The sequence below is a fragment of the Montipora capricornis genome, chromosome 7 (genome assembly GCF_036669925.1).
Source record: "Montipora capricornis isolate CH-2021 chromosome 7, ASM3666992v2, whole genome shotgun sequence".
Lineage (NCBI taxonomy): Eukaryota > Metazoa > Cnidaria > Anthozoa > Scleractinia > Acroporidae > Montipora > Montipora capricornis.
The window spans coordinates 32,597,044-32,622,043 of record NC_090889.1 but is presented as its reverse complement, the minus strand read 5'-3'; the positions used below and the strand labels follow the sequence as shown (position 1 = coordinate 32,622,043).

At 40.8% G+C, this 25,000-nt stretch overlaps 3 protein-coding genes and 1 pseudogene across 5 annotated transcripts in view; 3 read left to right on the top strand and 1 right to left on the bottom strand.

Moving 5' to 3' along the window:
* Positions 1 to 2,531, top strand: part of LOC138056977 (succinate--CoA ligase [GDP-forming] subunit beta, mitochondrial-like) — a 10,658-nt gene extending 8,127 nt beyond the window's left edge. Inside the window, exons 9-11 of the mRNA XM_068902984.1 lie at positions 180 to 323; positions 421 to 540; positions 1,886 to 2,531. Of these exons, the coding sequence (XP_068759085.1) occupies positions 180 to 323; positions 421 to 540; positions 1,886 to 1,998 (377 nt within the window). The 3' untranslated portion in view covers positions 1,999 to 2,531. The remainder of the gene's footprint in view (positions 1 to 179; positions 324 to 420; positions 541 to 1,885) is intronic.
* A 136-nt stretch (positions 2,532 to 2,667) lies between these two features.
* LOC138056980 (amine sulfotransferase-like) overlaps positions 2,668 to 25,000 on the top strand; it is an 86,134-nt gene continuing 63,801 nt past the window's right edge. Inside the window, exons 1-5 of one of the 2 annotated variants that reach the window (XM_068902986.1) lie at positions 2,668 to 3,306; positions 6,664 to 7,020; positions 7,460 to 7,554; positions 8,653 to 8,967; positions 9,945 to 10,078. In XM_068902986.1, coding sequence (XP_068759087.1) covers positions 3,126 to 3,306; positions 6,664 to 7,020; positions 7,460 to 7,554; positions 8,653 to 8,949 — 930 coding nt within the window. In that variant the 5' untranslated portion in view covers positions 2,668 to 3,125 and the 3' untranslated portion in view covers positions 8,950 to 8,967; positions 9,945 to 10,078. Of the gene's footprint in view, positions 3,307 to 6,663; positions 7,021 to 7,459; positions 7,555 to 8,652; positions 8,968 to 9,944; positions 10,079 to 25,000 lie in introns of those variants that run through there. The other variant, XM_068902987.1, reaches the window with a different exon arrangement.
* Positions 11,580 to 19,541, bottom strand: LOC138056976 (monocarboxylate transporter 3-like; annotated as a pseudogene).
* LOC138056974 (monocarboxylate transporter 13-like) overlaps positions 19,721 to 25,000 on the top strand; it is an 11,473-nt gene continuing 6,193 nt past the window's right edge. The window contains exons 1-2 of one of the 2 annotated variants that reach the window (XM_068902979.1): positions 19,721 to 19,862; positions 24,346 to 24,597. In XM_068902979.1, the coding sequence (XP_068759080.1) occupies positions 24,366 to 24,597 (232 nt within the window). In that variant the 5' untranslated portion in view covers positions 19,721 to 19,862; positions 24,346 to 24,365. Of the gene's footprint in view, positions 19,863 to 23,628; positions 23,710 to 24,345; positions 24,598 to 25,000 lie in introns of those variants that run through there. The other variant, XM_068902980.1, reaches the window with a different exon arrangement.

Below are 25,000 nucleotides of genomic sequence, written 5' to 3'. Positions count from 1 at the left end.
GTAGATTTTTATCTTCGCTACTACAAGGATCTTCTGACCGAACGAGACATTCTAGGGTACAGTTTAGAGAAAGAGCGCGCCTAGAGACCGTTTTGAATTAAAGCATATCTATCGGAAGTCATCTTAGAGGAAATTGGAAATTTATCGTTTAACAATTTTGTTTTCTTTTTTTGCTTTAGTGAATGGTGCTGGCCTCGCAATGGCTACAATGGACATTATAAAACTCCACGGGGGTGCCCCTGCTAACTTTCTTGACTTAGGGGGTGGGGTACAGGAGGAAGGTGTGTTTCAAGCATTCAATATAGTGGTCAAAGACCCAAGGGGAAGAAGATGTGACCGAAAGATCATTCAATGACATTCGCGGACTTACCTGATGATGATGGATGATGATGGTGAAGATGATTTGTTCGTTTTCACAGGTTAAGTCAATCCTAGTCAATATATTTGGTGGAATCGTTGATTGTTCAATTATCGCCAATGGAATAACCTCAGCTTACGAAAGGCTCAACGTTAAAGTTCCAGTAATAGTGCGGCTAGAGGGTGAGTTGAATTCTCGCAGCGGAATTGCGTAAATAGAGAGGCCGCAGGGGGTTTGCACCCCGCCCCTCTCACCTTCCCCCTAACCTCCCCTCTGAGATGACCTGCGGCTTTCTGATACAACTGGTATTCTGCGAAAAAAAAAACCTCACTATTCGGCTACGCCATTCCGTAGTGGTGCACTCCGTCCTAAGAAAAATCGTGGTTCCGCCCCTGTGAGACTCGCCAAAAAAAAAAAAAAAACGAAAAAGAATGCAGCGTGGATTTCCGAATTTCCATTGCCTACATTACGTTGTTTTTTTTTTTTACAAGATTAACATTAATGCACATTTTCCTCTCTTATCGTGGCATGGTATGACCATGGAAGGGAAGTTTTCGGAGTGCGAAAATTAAAATTAGTCGTCGATTACATACGTCTTCTAGTTAATTTTGTTATTTCCCGTCGTTGTCAGGACACGATAGCCAAAGAAATGTGCAAAAAGGGATATAACGCTCATACGGGACGTGCATGCAGAGCTATTGTTTTTGTTTAAGAAACCGACTGTTTTAGGAAAATAGTCAAAACAATTGTACACGGACCGGACCCACCATACATCGAAAGAGATGGTGGTATCCTCTTGTATCCCGACCCTCCCACCTTAAAAGATGATCTCTTGGTTCTATAACCCCCTCTCCTATCACTTTGGGAGTAAGCACTGACGAAAAGCGTGCCTGCAAGCTTCATGCAGACAAATTATTAATGCCTCATTTCCAGTATTCATGTCAATAACTTTTGTTCATGAGGTTCATCATTCATCATTAAACAAGGTGGGTCCTCTTCGAGTACACTTGTTTTGACCACTTCCCTTATGGCGTTTTCGTAGTCTTCAATTTTCGTCCTTGCTTAGAGTGGCTTTCAATTGCGTGTCGAAAGTAATTAGTGAATTACTTTGGTTTATGATTACTTCACTCAGTGATTGGTTCAAAGTTCTCGCGCCATTTTTTCAACCGATCAGAAGTGAAACCAAAACCAATCGTGTCTCGCGCGTGCAAATTTACTTCGAGTTTTGATTGGTTTACTGGATTGTCTCCAACCTTTTTGATTGGCCAAAGTAATTACTTTGGTTTTGGTTTTACGACACTCAATTGAAAACTGCTCTAAGCTTGCTATTTCTAGTAATAAAATGTGTGTTGGACGTCAAAGGCGTGGTCTCAGTCATTGTTGCCTGCCCTTATGCTGGAATGGGACAGAGGAGAAGCATTATGGCTTTATTCTTCCAAACAACATTGCATTTTAGTGCTGAAAAGACCCTAAGAAGTGGCTCATAAATATACCTCACTTCATCCCTCTTCTTTTTCATATCTACAGGTAGAAATGTGGAAAGAGCTAAACATATTCTGACTGAGAGTGGTATGCCGCTCTTTCTAGCAGATGACATGGACGACGCAGCCAGAAAGGCTGTCATTAGCCTTACGGGTTGACGGATCATGGACGTCCATAGAGCCCGCGGGATGACCCGAGAATAATTCACGGGATCAAGACTACTTGAATTTAGTATCACCCAACTAGTGGACTAATGCAAATGCTGCATTTTGATTGGCTACGCTACTAGAGGACTATTAGTAATAGCCATCGAGTAGCGAAAAGCGTGACGCTTTCTTTCGTTTTATTTCCAAATAAATATATTTTCAACTTGCATTTGCCAACTTTATTATTGCCTTTTCTGTTCGACTAGTTGGGTGATACTAAAACAATTAGACCCTTCGCCCTCAAGGGCCACGGGTCAATAGCCCATTCGGCTTCGCCTCATGGGCTATTGACGTCTAATTGTTAAGTATTACGGGATGAGGAAGTATCTTGGGAGGACCAAATTGACGATAAACAGTGATCGAGCAGTAGACGAACAATCCAAAACTTGTACCCACTTAATCAATCTCTTCCTGTGAATTCAAATTTTGCAATGTCGCTAGCAAATTTCTCCCGAATAAATTCCAGTCGCTTCCGGTGCGTGTAAGAGCTTGCGTTTTGCTTCAGGGAGCAAACATTTCACCTGCGATAAACCTGCTGATGAATCCCGAGTTTTACATCACTGCCCTTCTGTATAGCCTGCAGTGCAGGCATATTCTAATCACAATCCAAGATGGCGGCATCGAAAACCTGATTTATCTAGCGTTCCGCGCCAAAATAACGCCTGCACTGCAGGCCACTTCTGTAAAGTACCCCTAGAAACCCAGAGATCTTTAATTTCCCTGCCAAAGCGCTTTAATGTCAAACTTTTTGCCCAGCAATGTTCGAGTGCATTTGCCTTGAATACGGAAGTGAACCCACTTAACTGCGAATATTGTCAACAATTATTTGTTGTACTATCTACACGCTCAAATGTGTTTCCCACGTTAAATTGTCACATGAAAATTGCTCGTGTGGACAGCTTTTCACTGTTTGTTGTGGCCCTGTTTTGATTGCGTGATCTGCTGATATTCTGGGAGAAAGGGTGACAAGGAAATGAGACACAATAGCTCATTCGTGCGTTTGCTAGGCAGAAGAAACGTCACGGAATATTATTTACCAGAGCGTTGCGTAACACCCCAGTTATCATTCGTGCTGTGTCATGGCCGACTGGGAGATCGTGCAAGAAAGAGATGGCGACTTTACTGGCCCTCGACAGGCCTTGGTCTGCGGTGTGCGAGTCACGTTTTATGAGCGCATCATTGACAAAGATTTTGAAAAGGACTTGAGTCGTTTCAAAACTCGAGAAGACGATGTATTCATCGTTACATATCCAAAGTCAGGTGAGGTTTTCAATAATACTTGTACCACTTGCCGCTTAGAGTTCTACTTGCCTGCTTTGTGTGCGAAGTTCGATTCTCGAGGTTTGATACTGTCAAAGGCGTGCCAAAATCACCGGTCAATGCATCTACTGGTTCACAATTGCAAGATGTCGAAGAATCATTGAGAAGCTTCGAAATTTGGAGATATATACCCGCGGTTGCATCATCCTCACTTAACCTGCCCTTTCTGAGGAAATATTGTTTGAAGAACGTGACAGATTTCTCGTTTCATCACTACACGAAGTTCACCTGAAAAGTCGAGAATTATGGCCAAAGTTGCACAGAGTTTTTGAAGTTGCAGTGTTCTTTGATTCAATTCTCATGGAATGAAAGCCTACCTTCTTTCATTGGTTACTAGGGAAGATATTATTAAGGTGATCGTTTATGCTAATATATGGGGTTTGCCTAAAATCAGGAATCGGGAATCCGGAATACAAACCTTAAAATGATCCAGCGTCTTGCAAATGTTTACTTTTTTTCTCTCTGAGTAATTTTTCATGTGTTGGCTCATCATATCAGATGTTAACTCGATTTTGCTTAACACCTCGAGGCACCCCTATAAATCCCACAACCTATTTGCAGCAACACAAAGGGTTAGAGTTTGGGCTGTTTTTAGTCTAGGGTTGTCTCTACTATTGATATTTACTGGAGGAGTCAAGTTTGAGTTATGCACTAGTCATTTGTTTCCCCCCCCCCGACCCTCGGGAATAGTGGGGACGTATGGGGAATACGCGAGATTACGCCACAATTACGCCTCTAGGGGGTAGGGAAATTACAAGATTTTCGTTCCTCTGCCCTACCCCTCTGGGGACATACAGGGGGAAATATCGGGGAATTCTTACCTAGGAGGACTTAGACTGAAAAGAAACAAAGAGCAATGGTAATGAGTATTTTCACACGTACAAAATCAATATGGCGTTTTTCCTTATATAGTTCATGTGGCACACACAAATGGCAAGAACTGTATATTGTGGTAATCTCCCTAACATTTCCTTGACGACTCAGAATCTTTTAGGAACAGAGGGGTGGGGGAATTACGTGTGTTTGTCTGCTCTAGTCCCCAGTGGAAATACACCTACTTTACAACCATTCAAATGTAATTTCCCTACCCATCCCCGGCGTCAAGGGGTGGGGGAAACAAATGACTAGTGCATTACACTAAATGTGATTTTTCTGGAGACAAAGGATAGTAAGTTCAGAAGAGGTCTGATGGGACACTTGGTGACAATTATCATGCAGAACTTTAATTATCATACAGGACTTTCTTTTACAGTGAGGACACTTGAACCATGAACACTTGATATTTTTTTGTACATTTTTTTAGTGACTATAGAATGTGGGCTCGTCCTTTTGACAAGAGTATTTAATGTTTTTACACTTACAAAATGCTATACATGTAACACTATATACATGATATAAAGAAGAGCCTTTATTTCTTCATCGTCGAAAAAAACAATGTACACAAAAATGTCAAGTGTTCACGGTTCAAGTGTCCTTACTGTAAACCATAGTCATGGGTTCCTGATAAGCATGTCGAGGATGAAAAATTGCTTTAGATATTCTTTATTTGGCTCAGTCTTTTTTTTTTTCCGATGTAGTAAAGAACATGCTAGATTAAGTAATGATCCGTGTAAGGTGGATAGCAATTTCCTTTGTTATGCGGCAACGGGGCTTTCCCCACATAGGAATGTTATCATTTTTACACAGAGGATGCATAAACCTACAGGAAGGCAGTTAATGCAATAAAATTCATTTACAGCCCACTTTGAAAGGGTGCTTTTTTGTGTTAAAAGATTTTGACCAATCACAAGAGTTGAAAACAAAAGCCAAGAAACGTTTACAATTTTACATGTTCCCCACATACGATTTCTGTGGAATTCATTTAAACTGAGACCAGATGAAAGATGGAAGATGGTTGGAAAGTAAGGATGAATATAATACTGCTTTTATGAAGTTTTGTTAACTTTTGCTGTTTAAGCCAATCAGAAGTAAGTACAGACAATAGAAAAGTTATCACCTTTTTGCATACCAATTGAATTCCAACATGTTCGTTGCCGTTGTTGCTATCGTTCTTATCTGGGCCTTTTCTTAATAATCTTCCAAACGAAGGACAAGGCAATGGTATTAAGAAATGCACAAGCGCAAGCAAATGCAAATTCATTAGCAATAAACACCTTTTGCGGCGGGCAGGAATGTATTTTTATTTATTTTATTTATATTATTTATTTATTTGTTTATATTATTTATTTATTTATTTATTTATTATTTATTTATTTTATTTATTACAATTTATGGCATGCAAAAAAACAGAGGCCAAGGGATGAAATGCAAAAGAGTCAAAGACCCCATGTTAAAGCAGATCCATCCCCGCCAGAATTCAAACTTGTTGTTCTTAAACCCAAACCTTCGGTGGACTTTCATGTACGGGACCAAAATGGCGGAAGACAAAAGAACCATTTTCATTCTGATTAGGCCTTGTTTATTACGTATTGTTATGTTGGCTTTGTTCTTTTGTTTAGGGTTAGGGTTAGGGTTAGGGTTAGGGTTAGGGTTTAGGGTTAGGGTTAGGGTTTGGGGTTAGGGTTAGGGTTAGGGTTTAGGTTAAAACATTCAATTGGTCAATTCAAACATTCAGTTGGTCAATTCAAACATTCGATTCGTCGATTCAAACATTCACTTCGGGAATTTAAACATTCAATTCGGCAATTCAGACTTTTAATTCGGCAGTTCAAACATTCAATTCGGCAACTCAAACATTTAATTCGTCACGAGTTGAATGTTTGAATTTATAATTGCGAGTTTAAATCGCAAGATAGAATGCTTTAATTGAAGGTTTGGATTTAAGAATAACTTTGAATTTTGGCGGGGATGGATACCCATAGGAATGAAAACATTCAAATTTTGGGTAGTGCCGATTGAAAATTGGCTTCTTGCTCGACCAGCTCGCGTGGCGTACGCCCGCGCTTCACGCACAACTTCCGTAAGATGTTGGCGCTCGCGTAAGGTAAGACCGAGAAAAAAGGGACTGCTCCAAGTCTAGCATGAGTAACACTAATTGATAACAAGAAGCATTCTGAGTTTTGCCTGAGTTGCTAGTATTAATCTTCTCTAATATAAATATTAACAGTAAAGGACACAAGTTTGAACTTGAAATAAACGCTCGTCTCCTTGAAACGAAGGCTTAACTTTGCCGGTCTTGTGATATTTAAACAAACTTTTAATATGAAATACAATGGAAATTGATTTTCTGATTGTAGAAGGACTGAAACCGTGACAAACAAAGCATCGTGTTCTTAATGAATTCAATTCAATCATCAGGGACAACTTGGCTTCAAGAAATCGTCTGGCAAATCTACCACAATGGCGAAATAAGCAAAGAGCGTATCGAGAAAAGATATGCTCAGTTCGAGAAAACTCAACTATTACCAAGGCCTGGGGATGAGCCAGAGGTTGCTCTCAGCTCTCGACCCAGTCCTCGACTCATCAAGTCCCACCTTCCCTATCACGTGGTGCCAATAAGTGAAAGCGAGGCCAATAGAAGCAAGTATATTTATGTGGCGAGAAATCCGAAGGACGTTGCTGTATCTTACTATAAGTTTGTGTCTAGTTTTGGTCCAGCGAGCCATTTCAATGGAAGTTTTAATTTTTTTGCAAATCTACTTGCAGACGGTAAAGGTATGCACCAACGATTTAATCTTAGTCTATATAGAGTCACACAAGTTTGCAAGCGCACTCACGTGAGCAACGTGACCTCCAAACGTAGGACTTTAAGAGTAGGTCTGGACACTATTTTCATAAATCATGCTGGCACAAAAATACAGCTGGCTGAATACTTGCGCTTATACAAATAGTATTTCACACCCGGTTCGACCACTTCACTTTCTTGCCAAATAAAAATCTCCTAACTCACCCCCCCCCCCCCCCTAAAAAAACATAAATAATCCTTTTCTCTGAGTTTTCCGGTTTTTCTCCTTTTCTAAAAGATCAGCATTTTTAAGGTGATTTAGTAATTTCATTTCCTCTCTCTACAGTCTCCCCAATTTATTACGCTGATCCGTCATAAAGATTTGATCTACTTAGTTCTTATGATGTTTGCTTTGCTTATGTTCTATAGGCGCGTTTGGCTTGTGGTCTGACCACGTGTTACCATGGTGGGAGCGTAGGAATAAACCTCATATCCTATTCCTCAAATACGAAGATTTGAAAAAGGTAGTTCTTTATGGTGTCTTGGCAGTCAGTTAAATGTTCTGGTCCATATTCTTTGTTTTTCTACCAGGATCAAGCAGTTAATCCCCTTTTAATTTACGTTTTACCTAATAAAATTTCTTTAAGATCCTTTTGGTCATGGTGGTAGTGGTGGTTGTGATGGTGGTAGTAGTAGTAGTAGTAGTAGTAGTAGTAGTAGTAGTAGTAGTAGTAGTGGTGGTGGTGGTGGTAGTAGTAGTAGTAGTAGTGGTGGTAGTAGTAGTAGTAGTGGTGGTAGTGGTGGTGGTGGTGGTGGTGGTGGTGGTGGTGGTAATAGTAGTAGTAGGCTGATTTAGCAACAGAACGGGAACGTCAGTGGCGACGTCGCGCGCAGCAAAACTACCAATGAGAATTTAGAATAGAGAAGAAAAGAGTGGAGTCTATTCTATTCTGAATTCTCATTGGTGTTTTTTCTGCGCGCGCCGTCGCCACTGACGTTCCCGTTCTGTTGCTAAATCAGCCTAGTAGTAGTGGTGGTGGTGGTAGTATTAGTAGTAGTAGTGGTGGTGGTGGTAGTATTAGTAGTAGTGGTGGTGGTGGCGGTAGTAGTAGTAGTAGTAGTAGTAGTAGTAGTAGTAGTAGTAGTAGTAGTAGTTTGAAATGTTACTTTCACCTTGTTAACAGTAGAGTGCCTGTAAACTAGCTTGATACCTAAGTGTGCTTCCACTATAAAGAAAGCATTTGCATTTTTTTTGCCAAGTGACTGGACCTTCCTTAATGGAGAAGATGAGACAGTCTCGCCATTTCCAGATATTCTAAAAATGTTCATTTTCAGTTGTTTATCAGGCCCGGGTTGCTCGATGCATGGTCATCGCTAACCAGCGTTAAATACCATGGAAACCTATAGATTTTGATGCCTCTTAAACAATGGTTAGCGCTAACTAGGCTACGAGTCTAGTTAGCGCTAACCATTCAGTAACCGGCCCCAGATGTTCTCTCAGGTTGTTTGGGACATGTGAGTGTTGGCCTTGGCCTCGACCTGCCGTACCCAAGTCCAGTGCGCATGCTAATGCGCCCTTTGGTCAGCGGCCATTATAAGTGATTTGTTTCTTTCTTTTCCAGGACCTCCCTAGCAATGTTTGTTTGATCAGTAAATTTCTCAAGAAGCCTCTTTCAGAAGACATGATCGCTAGAATAGCCCATCAATGTACCTTTGGCGAAATGAAGAAAAATACCGACAGTTTCACGGTGGAAAATGTGGCTTCCCAGCCATCTTTTCTACGCAAGGGCCAAATCGGCGACTGGAGGAATCATTTCAGCGAGGAACTCAGCAAAACGTTTGATGAGAAACTCGTGTCTAAGCTGGAAGGCAGTGGACTTACTTTCGATTTTGGTTCATCTGGAAATAGTAATGACTAGTCGCATCTCATTTATTAGGTAACATGCCATAACTATTTTTAAGGGCGACGATTAAAATTCAGTTAAAGGCTACCTTACACTATATACCGAAGCACAAGCAACAGAAGTAAATACAAAGGCGATTAGAGTTTAAAGGCGCCCACAAACGAAGTAACAAGGTTGCGGAAGCATTGTTGTGGAAGCAAATGTTTCTTCGTTTGCGGCCCCATGAAACAGTTGTTGCGGAAGCAAAAATGTTTCTGAATTTGTTCAGAAACATTTTGCTTCGTCAGTAAATGTTTCCTCGTTTGCGCGCCGAGGAAACATTTCGGGAAACAATGTTTCCGCAACAATGTTTCCTTGTTTGCGGGCGCCTTAAAGGCTGGTTTTCACTAGCGACTGAGTCGAAGTCCGAGTCGTAATCAGAAGCGCAGAGCGATTTGATTTAGTGAAAATCCAACTGTCGGAGTCGGAAGCAGAACACCGATTCCGCTTATGACTCCGTCGCTTATGATCCAGTGAAAACTGCATTGTCGGAGTCGGAAGCAGAAGCGGAAGAATAAACCAATTACAATGCTCGATTCCAAGGATTATGATTGGTTTGTTCTTCCGCTTCTTCTTCCGATTCCGACAATCTAGTTTTCACTGGATCATAAGCGACGGAGTCATAATCGGAGTCGGAAGAAAATGGGAACGTTCTGATTCTTCCGACTCCGATTCCGTCGAGCTTATGACCCCCGCTTACGACTCCGATCTTTGATTTTCACTAGGTCATAAGTGCTCTTACGAATCCGACTACGACTCCGACTCCGACTCCGTCGCTAGTGAAAACCAGCCTTAAGAAACGACGACTGTGACGGCAGCTGTGATGTGCTGCTCATGCAGCACGCATTTTTAGCACATATCAATGACATGAAATCACAAATTTGAGCTTATGACGTCAACACAAGCATGCAACAGAGAATCCTTCATTCTCAATTTTTACTTTGAAAACGCTCGTACCAATTTATTTGTAGGATACTTCGCTAACAATAGAGAACTCTGGCAACGAATTTTTCGGGCAATGCAGCTAACCGTGAACCTCGGGAAATCATGTGGTCTTGTCCTTGCGGTCACGTTTGCAGTCTGCGGTTCGAGATTCAACTTCAAGACACCGTTCTTTCGGTAAGTGATTTGCGGCAGCGTTTTACAGGCAGAGATCAATCAGACCTCCCGTTTGACCATATCAGTCATGTTGTGACATCTGTTTGCTATCTATTGGGAACAATTTTGAAGATCAAATATGCGGTGAATGACCCTTTTACCACAGGAAACTGCATTTAGTGCGTGTGACAGACATTTCACAAGGTAAATTTCTCGTGGTAAATTTCCATGGGTACGTCAAAGAGATCAGGCAAAGCGCCCATGACATTTAACGTGGTAAGTTGGAAGGGTCTTTTAATGCCCGAGGTACAAGAGCCAATCACGATGCTGGTGACGTTCTGATTAAATTTCCCGGTGATGAATTAAGTGATATTTCTTTTTACCTCGGTAATTTTCGTAACGTGTGACCGCTGGTTAACACGGTATACTAAAACTTAGGTGTGAGGCACCGCGGGATAATTTTACCATGAGAAATGGCATTTACGATGCTGTATGAGTGTAACTGCACCTAATAGGGAGCTTAAGCAACGACAACGGCGACGGCAACGAGAACGTCACAAATTTGCATATTTAGTGGCCAAAAACAATAACTTTGCACGCCCTGCACGTGCGTTTTTCACTTTTGTCTATTTCTTTGCCGTCGGCAGTAAAACAACAACGTGAAATGGCCAAATTTCAGTTTTATGACGAACGTCAGCACTTGAGGATAAAGTTTCATTTTCTCCCCTAAATTAAGCGCCGTTCCGACCAGTGTCATTTTTGAGGAACTACCACACCCTTGTCATATTAAAAAGGTTGAAATAGTCACGAAGTGATTACAACAACGTGAAGTTATATTTTGAGATGACGTTCTCGTTGCTGTCGCCGTCGTCGCTGCTTAAATTCCCTAATGTAAGACGCAAACGAGGTCCAAAAACCGCGGAAGACTTGGGATACTGCAGAGTAATACTTCCGTAGTATAACTGAATGAACGACATAATAATTTTTTTTTGTATTTTTTTAATTTTTTTTTAATTGATCTGAAATTACTTACAAAAATACAATCAAATACAATTAAGGTTAATTGAAATTACTTACAAAAAATACAATCAAATACAATTAAAGGCTGTATATAATGAATAAAATACATGGGTTTTCCTTAACTTATGTTCATCTAGTCATCTAGTCTAGCTAGCAGATGGAATACAGTTAAGACAATGTATTGGTTCTCTCTGGAAAGCGACAAACCTCTGGGTTGTTGTTCTTTACTGTGCTTCGAGATTAAATGGCTATTAAGCCATCCTCAACAATACTTAGCCCTCCAGCCGTTCAAAAGACTCGAACTTCCATTTTCGTCTTGAAAAATCCGAATATCGTCGGAAAAAGTTGAACTTAGTCGGGAAGAACCCCGAACACCGTCGGGAGGAGTCGGGCCAACTGGTCGAAACCAAGAATTTCACATCGGGTTGAGTGACGTTCGTTTGGGTATAATACAAATGTTTCATATCTTCTTAACAAGAAGCATTTCACTCAAACCATTACTTCTTCTTCTTCTTCTTCTTTTCCTTCCTCGTTTTGTTTCATAAACGGTACCACAAAGATAAGCAAAGCACTGACAACAATCAAACTTCCGGCAAGGTAAAATGTCGGTGAGTAGGAGCCAAAACTATCCGCCACAAAACCTGCGCGGTTAAAAGTGAAAAACAACAACAAGAAGAACGTTATACTGTATGAGCAACTATTAAGCCAAATAATTTAATGGGTTGTATTCACTTTTCTTTAAAGAAGAGTCAGGAGACCCGGCTTCGAACAAAAGTTACAGAGCGTGAGCAGTGCCTTTGTGTGGCGCTGTTAATAATTATGTTGTACAACGCGCGGAAGGGTTCTAAATGTTGAGTCTGTGAGTGAAATTCTTTAGTGTGAAAATTCAAATGAAAGCTACTGAGCAGTACTTTCCTGTGGCGCTGTTTCAGTATTATGCTGTACAAGGTGGTTCTAACTTTTGAGACTGTGGGTAAATCTCAAGTGGTGACAATTCAAATGAAAGCCACTGAGCATGTCTTTCTGTGATGCTTTTTGTTATACTGTCCAAGATCGTTCAAACGTTTGAGCGCAAGACTGTGGCAGAAATCCCGAGTATTCAAATGAAAAGTTCCGAGCCATAATTCCCTGTGCCGATGTTTGCCTATCGATATTTTGCAAAAAGATTTAGTGATTGCACTTTCCTTCTCTGTCGGCTCGCATTGAGAGGACAGCCAATCCCGGGCCCAGAGTCCTCAGGCTCTTTAGTCAGCGGATTGTCGCCTGGAGAGAGACTGGGATAATATGGACGCCATTTTCCCACAAAATCTGGAACGGCGCTTTTTGAAGTTGTAATGTAACAACCAATCAAAAAATGCGAATTTTTTTCGATTATCCCAGAGTCTCTTCTGGCGACAACCCGCTGACCAAAGAACCTGAGGACTCTAGGCACGAAATTGGAAGACAGCTCACCTCCTAGCGACGGTCCGACAGCGCTAGCCACATTCGTAACACTCCTATACAACCCAAACGCTTGCACGCGTTTTTCCCCAGTAAAACGAAACATGACCGCCACAGTCATGGCGCTGTTCATTGTCCCATCTGCAGCTCCATAGAAGATAAAATAAAGCACGAAATGAAGATTATTTCTTGCAAGTGGAAGAAGCAAAGTTGCGGTGCCGGTGACAGCCGCTGCGACCTGGAAGAAATAGCAGGGGTGGATCCTCTTCATGTCACATAAGCGACCAATCACAGGGCGGATCAACATTGACGTCACCCCACTGTAGATGTAAAACTTAGATGATTGGATGGGTGGTATTCCTATTTCTTCGCAATAGCGAACCTGTAAGTTAAAAATCGAATAAATTTGAAGAAGCGCTTTCTTGGTATTTTTTCAACTTCGAACCCAGGCTCTTTACCTTTTGTTCGACGTGATTAAAAAAAGAGGGACTAGATTCGAGGTTATCTATCTGGAACGATTCAGGATCAAGGACAATAAAAAGGGTGTTGTATTCGGCTTCAACATTCATCTCCTCAGATGAAAGAATCTGCTTCAGAAACATATCATGGTATTCTGGGACTCAGATCACTTCCAGTTAGTCATCAAACATTCTTATTTATTTTATAAACACCAGTGAAATACCAAGTGAGCTTTCGCGCGAAAACATGATATCTTCACACGTGAAGATAACATGTTATTTTCACACGTGAAAAGATCACTGTTTCTATGGTTGCAAATCAAAATGGCGCCTTTCGATGCCTTTCGTGAAACGATTTAGTATTTCATTCTGGAAGTTGGTATTTATATAGTAAATAGAATATTGCATGGCCGCTTGGAGTTACGAAGTTTCTCTTCTCGTGATGAAAAATATTTCACTCGTTCGTTGCGCTCACTCGCGAAATATTTTTCAACACTCGAAGAAAATTTCGAATCTCCGCGCGGCCATGTAATATCCTCTATATCTTTAACATTTGTTTGGCTGCCTTGCTCCTTTAGCCCTTTAGTTAATCCAGGCAGTCCCTACTGAATTGTTTACATGTCAAGCAAACAAATACTTGGCTCCAGATTGATAGATTGATTTATATTTTTCTTCAATTATTTCGCGCCTCTTGGATGGTTGGATGGACGCTTGACTCTTTCATCAGTTATTTCTCATATTGATGTGACTGCGCGATGCATATGAACCCAGTGGCAGATCCAGGGGGGAGGGGGGGGGGGCGAACAGGGTGGCTAGCCACCCCCCATTTCGGGCTCCTTTTTTTTCTATTTATCCACTTCTTATTGTATTTTTTATTTTTGCTAGAACGGATACGTATACTGTTTGCCTGACGTGAACATTTTTATTAAACAAAGTCAGAATGGCAGCCTGAACTATCTGGACCTTTGTCAGAGTATATACTTCGATTCTTTCAATTCACCCCCCTTAAAATATTCCTAGACTCGCCACTGGAACCATTAATGAATTTTACCCTGACAATGTGACGGCGGAATGATGCAGTTCTAGGTAAGGCCACAAATAAGCCTTGTTCAGCATTAAGTCTCTCAAGTCCAGTTGATACGCATTGATCCGCAATTAAATACCGACCCAGGCTTGAATTTCACCCCTTAAAAGAGCCATAACCTTGAAACTGTACGCTGAAGGAAAGCACAAGTCTCAGTCAAAATTGAAGACTTTAAATCTTGCCGGAATTTTTTGTGTGATCAGAAAACTAACTGTAATTTAAATTATCATTTAGCCAGGATTAGCTTTATCGGGCTTTGGCTCTGGGCGCAGTAGTTCAGTAGTTAAAGCATTGCCAGGAGGCTTTGCGTATGGGCCTCCCTATGCACTATATCCTTGAGTCAACCTTTGCGCGTATCTTTCTATTTTTAGAACTTACCCTTCAGCAGGAGACATTTACATCAATTTACATCAGTTTGCATGATTTGCATACATTGTTTTTGTTATTTTTGTTTCCGTTTAACAATACCGTTATTCTAATTGGCCCATTCTAAACTGTGCGTGCAGAGCCGAAGAACTCGTGGCGTTCTAAAAATAGAAAGATATGCGCAAAGGTTGACTCAAGAGGCAAGCTCCTACTCATGGGCTCGTGGCTTTGAGAGATTGCGGAGGGTTGTGGGTTCAAATCTTATCTGAGACGCAGATTTTTCTGAGTTCTTAATGTTCATCAAATTTTCTTTATATCTTTGATATTTGTTGTTTAAGCAATTGATGGTTTGCATCTCGTTGGTGTACAGAACAATACAGTAACATGTCTTCTAGGAATTTGACGCTATTACTATACAAATCTTGTGGGGCCATTTTCTATCGTTTTGTACACCAACATGGCGGTCCCATCACGTGGATGAAAGCCAAGAATAGGGGACTTTTTCCGTGTTTATATAGCCTCATCTAAACACGAGGGAGAGTTGGGAGAATTCTCGACAGATAGGCAAACCCGAGACTACGTCTCGTCTTCCAACTCCCCGAGTGTTTAGCTGAAGCTATGTAAACACGTAAAAGAGTCCTCTATTGCTTTTACAAAATGTTCCTCAAAAATAATTCGACAAATGAAGGAAAATGCTGGAAAATGCTTTTTACTTCTTGATTGAAACAGATTTTCTTGATACACGCTCATATTTCCTACCAGCCAATCAAAACGCGCGTCTGACAACACATAACCAATCAAAATTCGTGTGATGTCACAGCCGTGTTTACATACTCTCATCTAAACACAGCTGTTGACTGATGAGAGTGAGCGTACTATCCTAATTCTTTTATAAATCATAATCGCCATCATTTTCGTCTGCATCAAAAATCATTCAGGAGTTCATCGATGAGCTCCTGAATCATTGTAATTCTCTTACCATGTGAACAGTGGGGGTGTAATGTCCGGTGAACATCAGCGAGGTCGCCAAAGTGTATATAACGAAGTGCTTGTTTTTTAAGACTGAAAAATCACAGAGCTTCCCCTTCTCAGGTTCTGGTTTGTTTTGCTGCAAACGCTGCTCATCAGGCATCCGTCGAAACACGCAAAGCAGTGGCAATATAATAGCGATAAGCCCTGCCAGGGCCATGAGTGTCCTTCGCCAACCAAGTGCGTCCAGAAGGGCCTGAGCTATAGGGCTCAATATGAACAATCCAGCTCCGGGCCCTACGGAAACGATCGCCAACGCCAGAGCGCGCCTTTTGTCGAAGTAGCGAGGTATGGTCAAAAATGGGGGAAGATATACAAAACAAGAAGCGATTCCGAAGAAGAAACCGTGACTTATCAGCAGGAAATAAATGCTGGTTCCTTGCGATGATAAGGCAAGACTTGCAATGCAGAGCACGGTGCCAAGTGATCCAGTTTTAAAGGGACCGATGCGATTGTAAACTCTTGCTGCAAATATGCTGTAGAGACCAGCGCCCATGATGGCCAAAGAGCCGACCAAAGCTAGAGAGGATTGCAATAATTGCTTAGATTTTCCGATAATTGAATGAGATCTTTCCTGTCAAAAAGTACGCGTGAAAGCTTACTTTACTCCGAACCGTACCTGTTGTAGCTTTGCCTTGCTGAAACTCGTCCAAAAGGGCAGGAAACAGGATTCAGTAGCTGAAAGGAACTCCGCAGATAATAATGTTACAAAGCGCGCACGATGCACAGACTACCCAGGACCAACATGAATCCAATTCACAGGAAACCTGCATGGCTGGTGATTGCTTTTTTAGGTTAGCTCCCCCTTCATCGCCCGTAGAGCCTTTCTGTGGAGAGAGGATAATTTCCATGTTCGAAAGGAAATTAGAAAAACAAATATTACAAAATCTGTTTAATGCTCGAAGACTCTCTCGTGTGGAAGTCTTTGTTACGTAAATGATCCTGTATGGGAAGCCACAACTTTCTGATGTAATCTTTATCCTTTTGGTCTTGAAGTTTTCTCTTGATGTTTTGGAGTTTTGTGATAGTGTAGTGTGGGAACATTATTATGTGGTGTGGTTTTGTCATTATGTGCTGAGGATGGGGGGGGGGGGGGTGGGGGGGCACTTCAGAGGCCGCTATGAAGAAGATTATTATAAAATATAAAGTAAACCTTTAATTGAAGCGATTTTTTGCGCTCATTATTGAAGGTGTCGCAAGAAATTTTGGCCATGTATCCGAGAAAATAATGAAAATTTCAGAAAGAAAACCAACCCAAACCTAAATTAAGTATAACTATTTTGACAGATTCTAACTATAGAAAACGAATCAAGAACATAACAAAAGAGAAACAATTACGGTGCGAAGTTTGTGAAGAGACTGAACCGGTCGCGCTTTTGCTCTCCAGATTTCGCGCATTCTTTTTCTTTTAAACATTTTTGTCAATCACGTTCACGGTTTAGACCAAAGATTATCTGCTATTAGTATCACCCAACTAGTGGACTACTGAAAATCCTGCATTTTGATTGGCTACGCTACTAGAGGACTATTAGTAATAGTCCTCGAGTAGCGAAAAGCGTGAGGCTTTCATTCGTCTTATTCCCAAATAAATATTTCTTCAACTTTATTGTCTTTTCTGTCCGACTAGTTGGGTAATACTAAAACAATTAGACCCTTCGCCCTCAAGGGCCACAGGTCAATAGCCCATTTGGCTTTAAAGGCTACGGGTCTAATTTTTAAGTAGTCTATGAATGACTCACCCTCTCCTGAACGTTTCTATGCGTATCTGTTGCAAGGGTCACTTCAAAGGACAAAAAAAATGACTAAAATTATTGAGAAAATATGGAGAAACGAAGGCCCTTGACTCTCTTTGTGTGACTTTCTACTGAGTGTCACGTTACTCTGTTTAGAGATTCCAAGCCTCCAAATCATTCATAAATGGACATTAACACCACACCCTGCTTACAGGGCGTGATGCTTTACGCGCACATTCATCATGGCTGCGGGAGAGTCTTGCGTGACAGCGCTTTCGTCAATAGTAATCACATTCCAAAAATTATTTCCGCTCAAATTTTAAAAAACAAATCTCCTCTATTAGGGTAAAGAGACTTACCAATGTGTATATGAAATGGCCTCTAGACTAGCGTAAACCAAAAAAACAAAACACTTTTATTCCAGTTCCGTTTGTCCTACTCAAGTTCTCCGTTGAACTCAGAGGGGGGCGTCAAATTTCTTTTTCTTCTTACTTTGTCTTAGATCCAAATCTTTTACTCATCGAATGAAAAATTAAAACCAATCATTTCCATTCTCAACCTAAAGTCCGCCCAATTTCCCCGTTGAATATTCGGACGAGGGGACGCCAATGTGTTTTCTACTTCATAGTCTGTCTTTGCTCGCATCTCTTTCCATACCCGTCCAAATAACCGCGAAGCCCGCGATCCTTTCGGTCAGCCCCGGGAGTAACAGCTCCCTGTCAACCCCTTGCCTCCTTTGAATTCTTCTGGTCCGAAATGCACGCAATTGTAACCTCCGGTAAGCACTGCCTTATCAAATTTCCGAGACTGCACGGGAATGCCGGAAGTGCGTCATTTACGGACGCCATCCTTGTTGCTAACCGAATGGATCGCTGGCCTTGTGGACGACCATGACTCCTTCGATTACTACCCATTGTTTAACTTTAAAGTTATCTTGTTTCTGCTTTTCTTGTTGAAAAAAAATAATGGAATCTGTCTCGAAAGAAAGTTGGAAAATGGTGCTTCGTGCATTACTCCAGCAGGGATCACTGCCATTAGAATTTTATAGTATTTATCAGAAGACCGCGATAGAGCCTTTATGACAACTAACAGGATTCATCGCCTGATTTCAAGCCGAAGGACTAGCTACGAGTCTATAAATTATGGTATTAGCAACTATTGATCCACTCAGCCAGAAAGAGCACACCGAGATTTAAAAAATCCCCAAGTTTTGTGTAAATCGGGCTAATTTTTACTGAGATGCAGCCATTTAAATACGGTCATCCAGCGTCTGGATGGCCATAAATCTTTTTGTAAATTTTGACGTTTTTTAATGGCTGTATCTCGGTAAATATTGGGTCTATTAACACCAAACTTAGGGATTTTGTAAAGCTTGGTGTGCACTTTCTGACTATTTGGATCAATAGTTGCCAATTCCATTCGGCTTGAAATCAGGCAAAGTGTTAACTCTTAAGGCCGGGACACACTAGGCGACAAGTCGCAGCGACATGTCTCCGTGACAAGTTGCTCCATGTGTACTACTTGCAAAACAAGTCGCTGCGACACGACCGCCTGTTCGGTGCACATGCAGTGATCTTGTATGAGGGGGAATGTGAATTAGTTTTCTAATTCAATATGGTTGACCATATGACGCTCTCTCATTGGTTTATTTATATTTTGTCGCAGCGACTTGTTGCCGGAAGTGTACACACGATGCGATAACGCTGCTTTCGCTAATTTTGTCGCTGCGATAAGTCGCACGAATTCAAACTGGTTTGAATTCGTGCGACTTATCGCAGCGACAAAATTCTGCCGCAGCGACTCAATGATTTTCATGAAATAAACCGTGTCACACAAGGCGAATTGTTGCGGCGACTTGTCCCCGCGACGTGTCGCAGCGACTTATCGCCTAGTGTGTCCCGGCCTTTAGACTTTTTCTGGGGCTTGTTTACAAGTAATCACTTGCCAATGTCATAAATGAATCTGCACGGGCGTCGTTCCATCTTCGCGTGCCACTTGCACGTGCAACAGAAGAGGCACGTGTTTTAAAACGAGTTACGTCATCATCGACATGCTATGAATCTTTTCCGTTTTAGAACAGTCTGCATAGCAGTTTTGCTTATAGCGATACAAGGAAAAGATTTTTCTTCTTACGGTACTAGCATGGAAATACCAACAAGACTTATCTACGGAAATGCTGATTAAGACAGCATGAGAGTGGCAAACATTGCGTACCAGTAATAGTTTGAAGTGTGGATCATTAAATAAGAAGCTACTTCTTCAATAATATGAATTATTGAAATTATACAAAAAAAAGCCATAAGTTTACAATCCATGGAGCTTACTTCTCGTTTGGCAGCCGCGGGCGGAAAGGCACAACCGAAGCAGATCGATCAAATCAATCCAACTGTTATGTGGAGCATAAGGATATGGAGACGACTGAGGATTATGTGAGGTGCCCACAGATGCATAAAGTGACTGTCAATATGTTTGTTACTGTCACGCAAGTACACTTTTATTTCGTAGTTCTTTTGTATGGTTGCGTCACGCAGCATAAGAAAGAGACTATGACAACATCATGTGCGTCACGCTATTTGTTACCAGCGAATGGTGCAATCGAGAAGAACAAGAATCTTGAATTGTAGTGATGTCCATTTAGCAATTTTTGTCTTCAGTACACGGGTAAGTGCTGCATTCTTAGAGTAAAGAGCTTAAATTGACTGGAAAATTTATTGAATAAGTTAATATTGTAATCTGGAGGCTGGGATCATTTGAAGGGAACGCTTTGATCTTAAAGTGAAATGTTTTAAGATCGATAAGTGATATAAATTAGCAATATCATTTAATACCGTGCTAGCACCTAACAAAGAGAACTTATGCTCCCTCGCCGCCGGATCTATGAGATACCGGAGAGTCGATTTTCACGTCGAAGTTAACATGGAGAGGATTAAGCAAAATTGATGTGAAATGTTAAAAGATATAACTCCGTGGATACTGCCAAAATCATCAAAACTTCTGAAATCAAACAAGGATACATCTCTTCTTCTAAACATACCATGGAAAGCACAAGGGTAAGGCATCCGACAATTTCTTTGTAACGGCTTTCGGTACATTTTGTTATAAAGCACGCGATCACTGATTTGCATACTTTTCCAACCATGCAATAATATTGACATACGTCCACTTTATTTCACCACGATAATGGTTAAAGCTAATGCTTATGGGGTCGTGCATCTAAAGTACAGTTACACATAGTAAAGTAATAGGTTTACAATAATTTACGGTTGTTAAGACTAAGTGCTTGAAATCCTAAAAATATATAAAATCGTCATCACTGAAATTAGTAGTAGAGGCAGATGTTGCTTTAAAATTAAAATCTTTTAACACTCTTATCTTATTCAGTCTAGAGTCTAGAGTTCAACGTTCAGTGCGGGTTAAGTCTGGATGCCTGGATGCAGTTGCATTCCAGATGATGGCGCCCCTTTACAGACTGTTCTAAATAGCGAGATTGAAACCTAGGAACACCAATGTTTTCTGATCTTCTTAACGAGTACTCGGTATTTCTCTTAGTAACAATGTTATCACTTAATGGTACAGGTAATCTGCATTGTAAGCATTATGCATTGAGCTTCTTTGTCATCAAAATTAGTAACTCAACAATACTGGCTAAAGAAAGTCGAGACCCTTGTCAGATTAAGTTCTGTGAAGAGCAAATCAAGTTAACAGGGACACCAAACGGCAAATTTTTAGAGGTTTCCGACAACCCCAGTCCGGCCTTTGTGCTAAGTTTGATTTGATTTCTTAATGGCATCATTCCATTTTCTGACGCCATATAGGGAAGATATCTGTTTACAAACATTGCTTTTGTTAGTCAAATGCGCCAACTTCAAGAACTAAAGACCCTTTGTTTCGACAGCCAATGTTGCTCTGGTTGACTCATTAATGACAATAGGTGACGTCTACGATATCTTCCCTAGGGTCAAACGCGGCGTAAACTGCAATACTCGGAAGACAGTTTTTTGTGCAGGGTCTGCAAGGGCCAGCTGAACGAAGTGAATGTCTGGGATTTTTGCCGAATTCAAACCTCTATAACTCCGCTACAAAACGGCAGATTTCAAAAATTTAAAAATATTTTAGTCATTTTATTAATTTCATTCATTCAACGGAAAATTAGATCATTGCACAAGGCGCGAAGTCTGAAAATTGGATGTTAGAAATCTCCTCATGTTGCTTCAAAATTTCGCGGAAATTTGCATTGTTTTGATTGCAAGGGTTTATATGAAATTTACAAATTCGTTTACGGTCGTTATGGCTTGATTCTGATCGCCATACTTTACGAAAATAATCTCAATAGAAGTGCTTTTTGAAAGGTGTTCTCGCTATCCACAACTGTCAACACCTTAAAGGATTAATAATGGTTCGAAGTCGGCGAAATTCCCATACATTTATTGCAATTTAAGCCATGTTTGCCCCCAACCAATATGGCGTCAAAAACCGTGGAAAGGTCTATTACAGCATTAACTGAAAATCTAAGTAACAGAAAACTTTATTGGTATGGTTTGAACCCAGGAGTTATATCATAATTAAGTGAAGTCAAGAATTGTCCGGTTGAATACAGGGGCTGTGGAGTACCTTTCAAATTGGGGGGGGGGGGGAGGTAGGATTTGGTACGGATCACGGAAGTATGAGGGGAGGGGGAAGAAGTTTAGGAGAAAATAACAGCGAAGGAAAAAAGTGGTGGGCGGGGGGGGGGGGGGGTACAGCCCAAACCCAGCTCTCCCGCGACAGTTCCCTGGAGAAGGACTGTTACGGATGACATTAGAGAGTTTTAGCGCCGACAACGAGCACGAGATCTGGAAGCAAGTTCTAAGGGGCATGCGCAAAGTCTCAAACTGCGGACTCGTATAGTACGACGAGTTTTGAAGTGAAATGTCCTAGTGAGAAAACGAGTTGTACTGCCGATCGTAAAGTCGCTTCAATTGACTTCGCTTGTTTTAAATGCGCTTTAGAAGATTGATACAGACATTAACATATATGTATTCATGGAAGTTATGTGGTGAAAATAGGATATGGGTCCGATTACTGGCAGGTAATAACTGCTTTTCGGAACTACAGCCCGTTCGTGCTTGCCATGAAGTAAGCAAACGAAGGAAGGAAAATATTAATTTTTTTACGACAGCTGATGTTTTCAGCAGAATTATCCTGACCGAAACTCGATGGACTAATTACTAGCGGTTTGCTTATATTTGCTTTTGCTTTGGTAGGCACAGCTTTACTTCTGATCGAAATTCGTTCATGTGTAAGCTAAACTTACCTCTTTTACAAGTTGTCATCAGTGAGCTAAGCAGTTTTAATCTCGATAGATTAACTCTAAACTATTTTTGAACTTTCATTAACTTTTTTGCTGAACGTGAAAGCGCAGCTAAAAGTTTAAAAAAGGCGCCAAATTATTTTTTCGACTAGGATTACGACTACGAGATAACTAGCTAAATTCGTACTGGTAGTCGTTGCTAAAGCTCTCTATTGACTGGCGTTTCAACAATCTGAGTCGAAGTCATCTTCAGAGTCAAGTGATTTGTGTAACGTCAGTAGATGGTATGAACACTGTAGTTATTAATGTGATTGGTCAACTAAGTCCTGATGTTTTTGCTCGACTGTCAGTTAAGCCTAGACGTCACTGGCTGTGAAGAAAATGTTTTTTTTCTCAAAATTTTAATCCAAATGGGATCAGTTCATCCCAACGGTCTTAAAAGGAAACTGTCACGAGAAGCGCATGCGCTAGTGTCTTGTGAAAAGTTGAAAAGTGTTAGGTTAACTTTTTTTTAAGTTGAATCGACAAATTCCAAATGGTGTCCACTGGAGACGGCCATGGTGGACAAAGGAGAAACTCCGGCGAACATACGTGACTCACGCCTGAATCCATGATGGCGGCGAGAATTTTCCGTGGACTCGAGAGCAAACAAATTCGAGCATGCGCAGCTCATGACAGTGCTCCTTTAATATCCGCGAAGAAACGTATTAGATTTCAGTTTATTATTTACAGTCGCTTCCGTTATTTTCCGTTACTCTTAGTATTTGAATTCAAATTGTTGTAACTACCATTTTTTATCACATTTTTCCAGTATTACGCCAACATCCATTTACTATATATATGTGTACATATAGGCAATCCAATGTAAGCTCTTATTGTACCTGAAGAAGGCTGGTTTGGTTTATCAGCCGAAATATAGTACACCACTAAAATCAAACCTACCTTGTATCGGCTCTTGCTTAAAATATTTAGCTTCTCAACTTATAATTACGCCGATCAGATCAAGCCACTGATCTAACGTACACCGACAGGAAAATTGTCCACGGTTGCTTGCTAAAAAAATCTAATCTTAGCAAATGCAAAGGCTTTGACTTAAAGTGCCCTTTGATTAAAAAAAATACTTTTTTTCTTCTTCAGATTTTGAAAGTTTGTTTGCTCATCACCTGACTGGAAAATTTTTGAGCTTTGATTTTTACCCAAAGGCCGTTTACTTTGAGTGTAAGTTTTGGATTTCACGGTCTACCATTACTCACGTTCAAAACTGACCGATTGGACCTCAGAGGGTTGGATACAGGGAAAAGTGACGTCAAAGGCTCACTAGCTTAAAATTTCAGAGTGTGAATGCAGCTTATTATATACGCAAAACGCGAGTTTAAAAGTCTGAAAGCCCAAAACTCCCGTGCTGCATATTAATTCTGCGGCGTACACACGCATTGCATTCTTAAATTAAACTAGTGAGCCTTTGACGTTATTTTCTCCTCAATCCAGCTCTCTGAAGAACTTAAAGTTACTAATGGCGTACCATTAAATAGGAAAATTCCAGTTAAAATAAACAGGTGCCTTTTTGAAATCAAGGCTAAAAATTAAAGTTTGGTCTCTTAGTGTTTAGTTAACATGGTTTCGAAATCCAAAAAAAATAAGAATTGATTTTTTGATCACAGGGGCACTTTAAACAAATACTTTGTGTTGCATATGAAAATTGGGCGAGCACGTAATTACGTGTGTTTCCACCGGGATAATAGCCGTCCGGTAAACTCGGCCTTCGAGTGCCGGAGCTAACAGTATACATGTTGCAAGGCCAATCCAAATAGAACAGTACTTACTACTTTTGTTTTGCTTTTCTTCCTTGTACAGGACATGCGCGAAGGCTCTAGATGATGCGGAAACAGCAAAGCGCTGTTTCAAGTGATTCTTGCTCCGTACGGCTGAACAATTGCTCTGCAAATTGCACCTGCTCTGAGATCCCACAGCCAGATGCCTGCTGGTCTTGGGTTGTTTGCCTGGCATGTTCTGTTTCTAACACGATTATTGTTGGCATAATCATCAGCTATGGCGTCATATTTCCTACTCTGTTAGAAGAATTTCAACAAGGAAAAGCCAAGACGGGTTAGTTTAAACCTATAGAATGATACCGTAAGTCAAATCTGTTTGAATAAACGAAATGATATATGTCCATAACTGCGATGATCATGGCTTTACTTGATCAGATCTATTTGTGTGTAACTTTAGCTGTGCGTACATATTTCAGTCCTACCAGTTAAGCAGGAGATTTGTCATCTGAAGCTAAACGATTCCAACGTTCGCCCAACATTGGCTTAACATTGGGCTAACAATGAAGGCAACAATTACATGAAATTGATTGAGAGGAACTAATGAACTATAATCTTGGACAAATAGAGTTGCAAGTTCTTCCATTTTTCAAACTTTAGGATCGTAACATGAAAGAGAGACCAACAAAGCCTACTTTTCCCAACCCCACCCAAGACATTGTTATAAAATTTACCTCAGG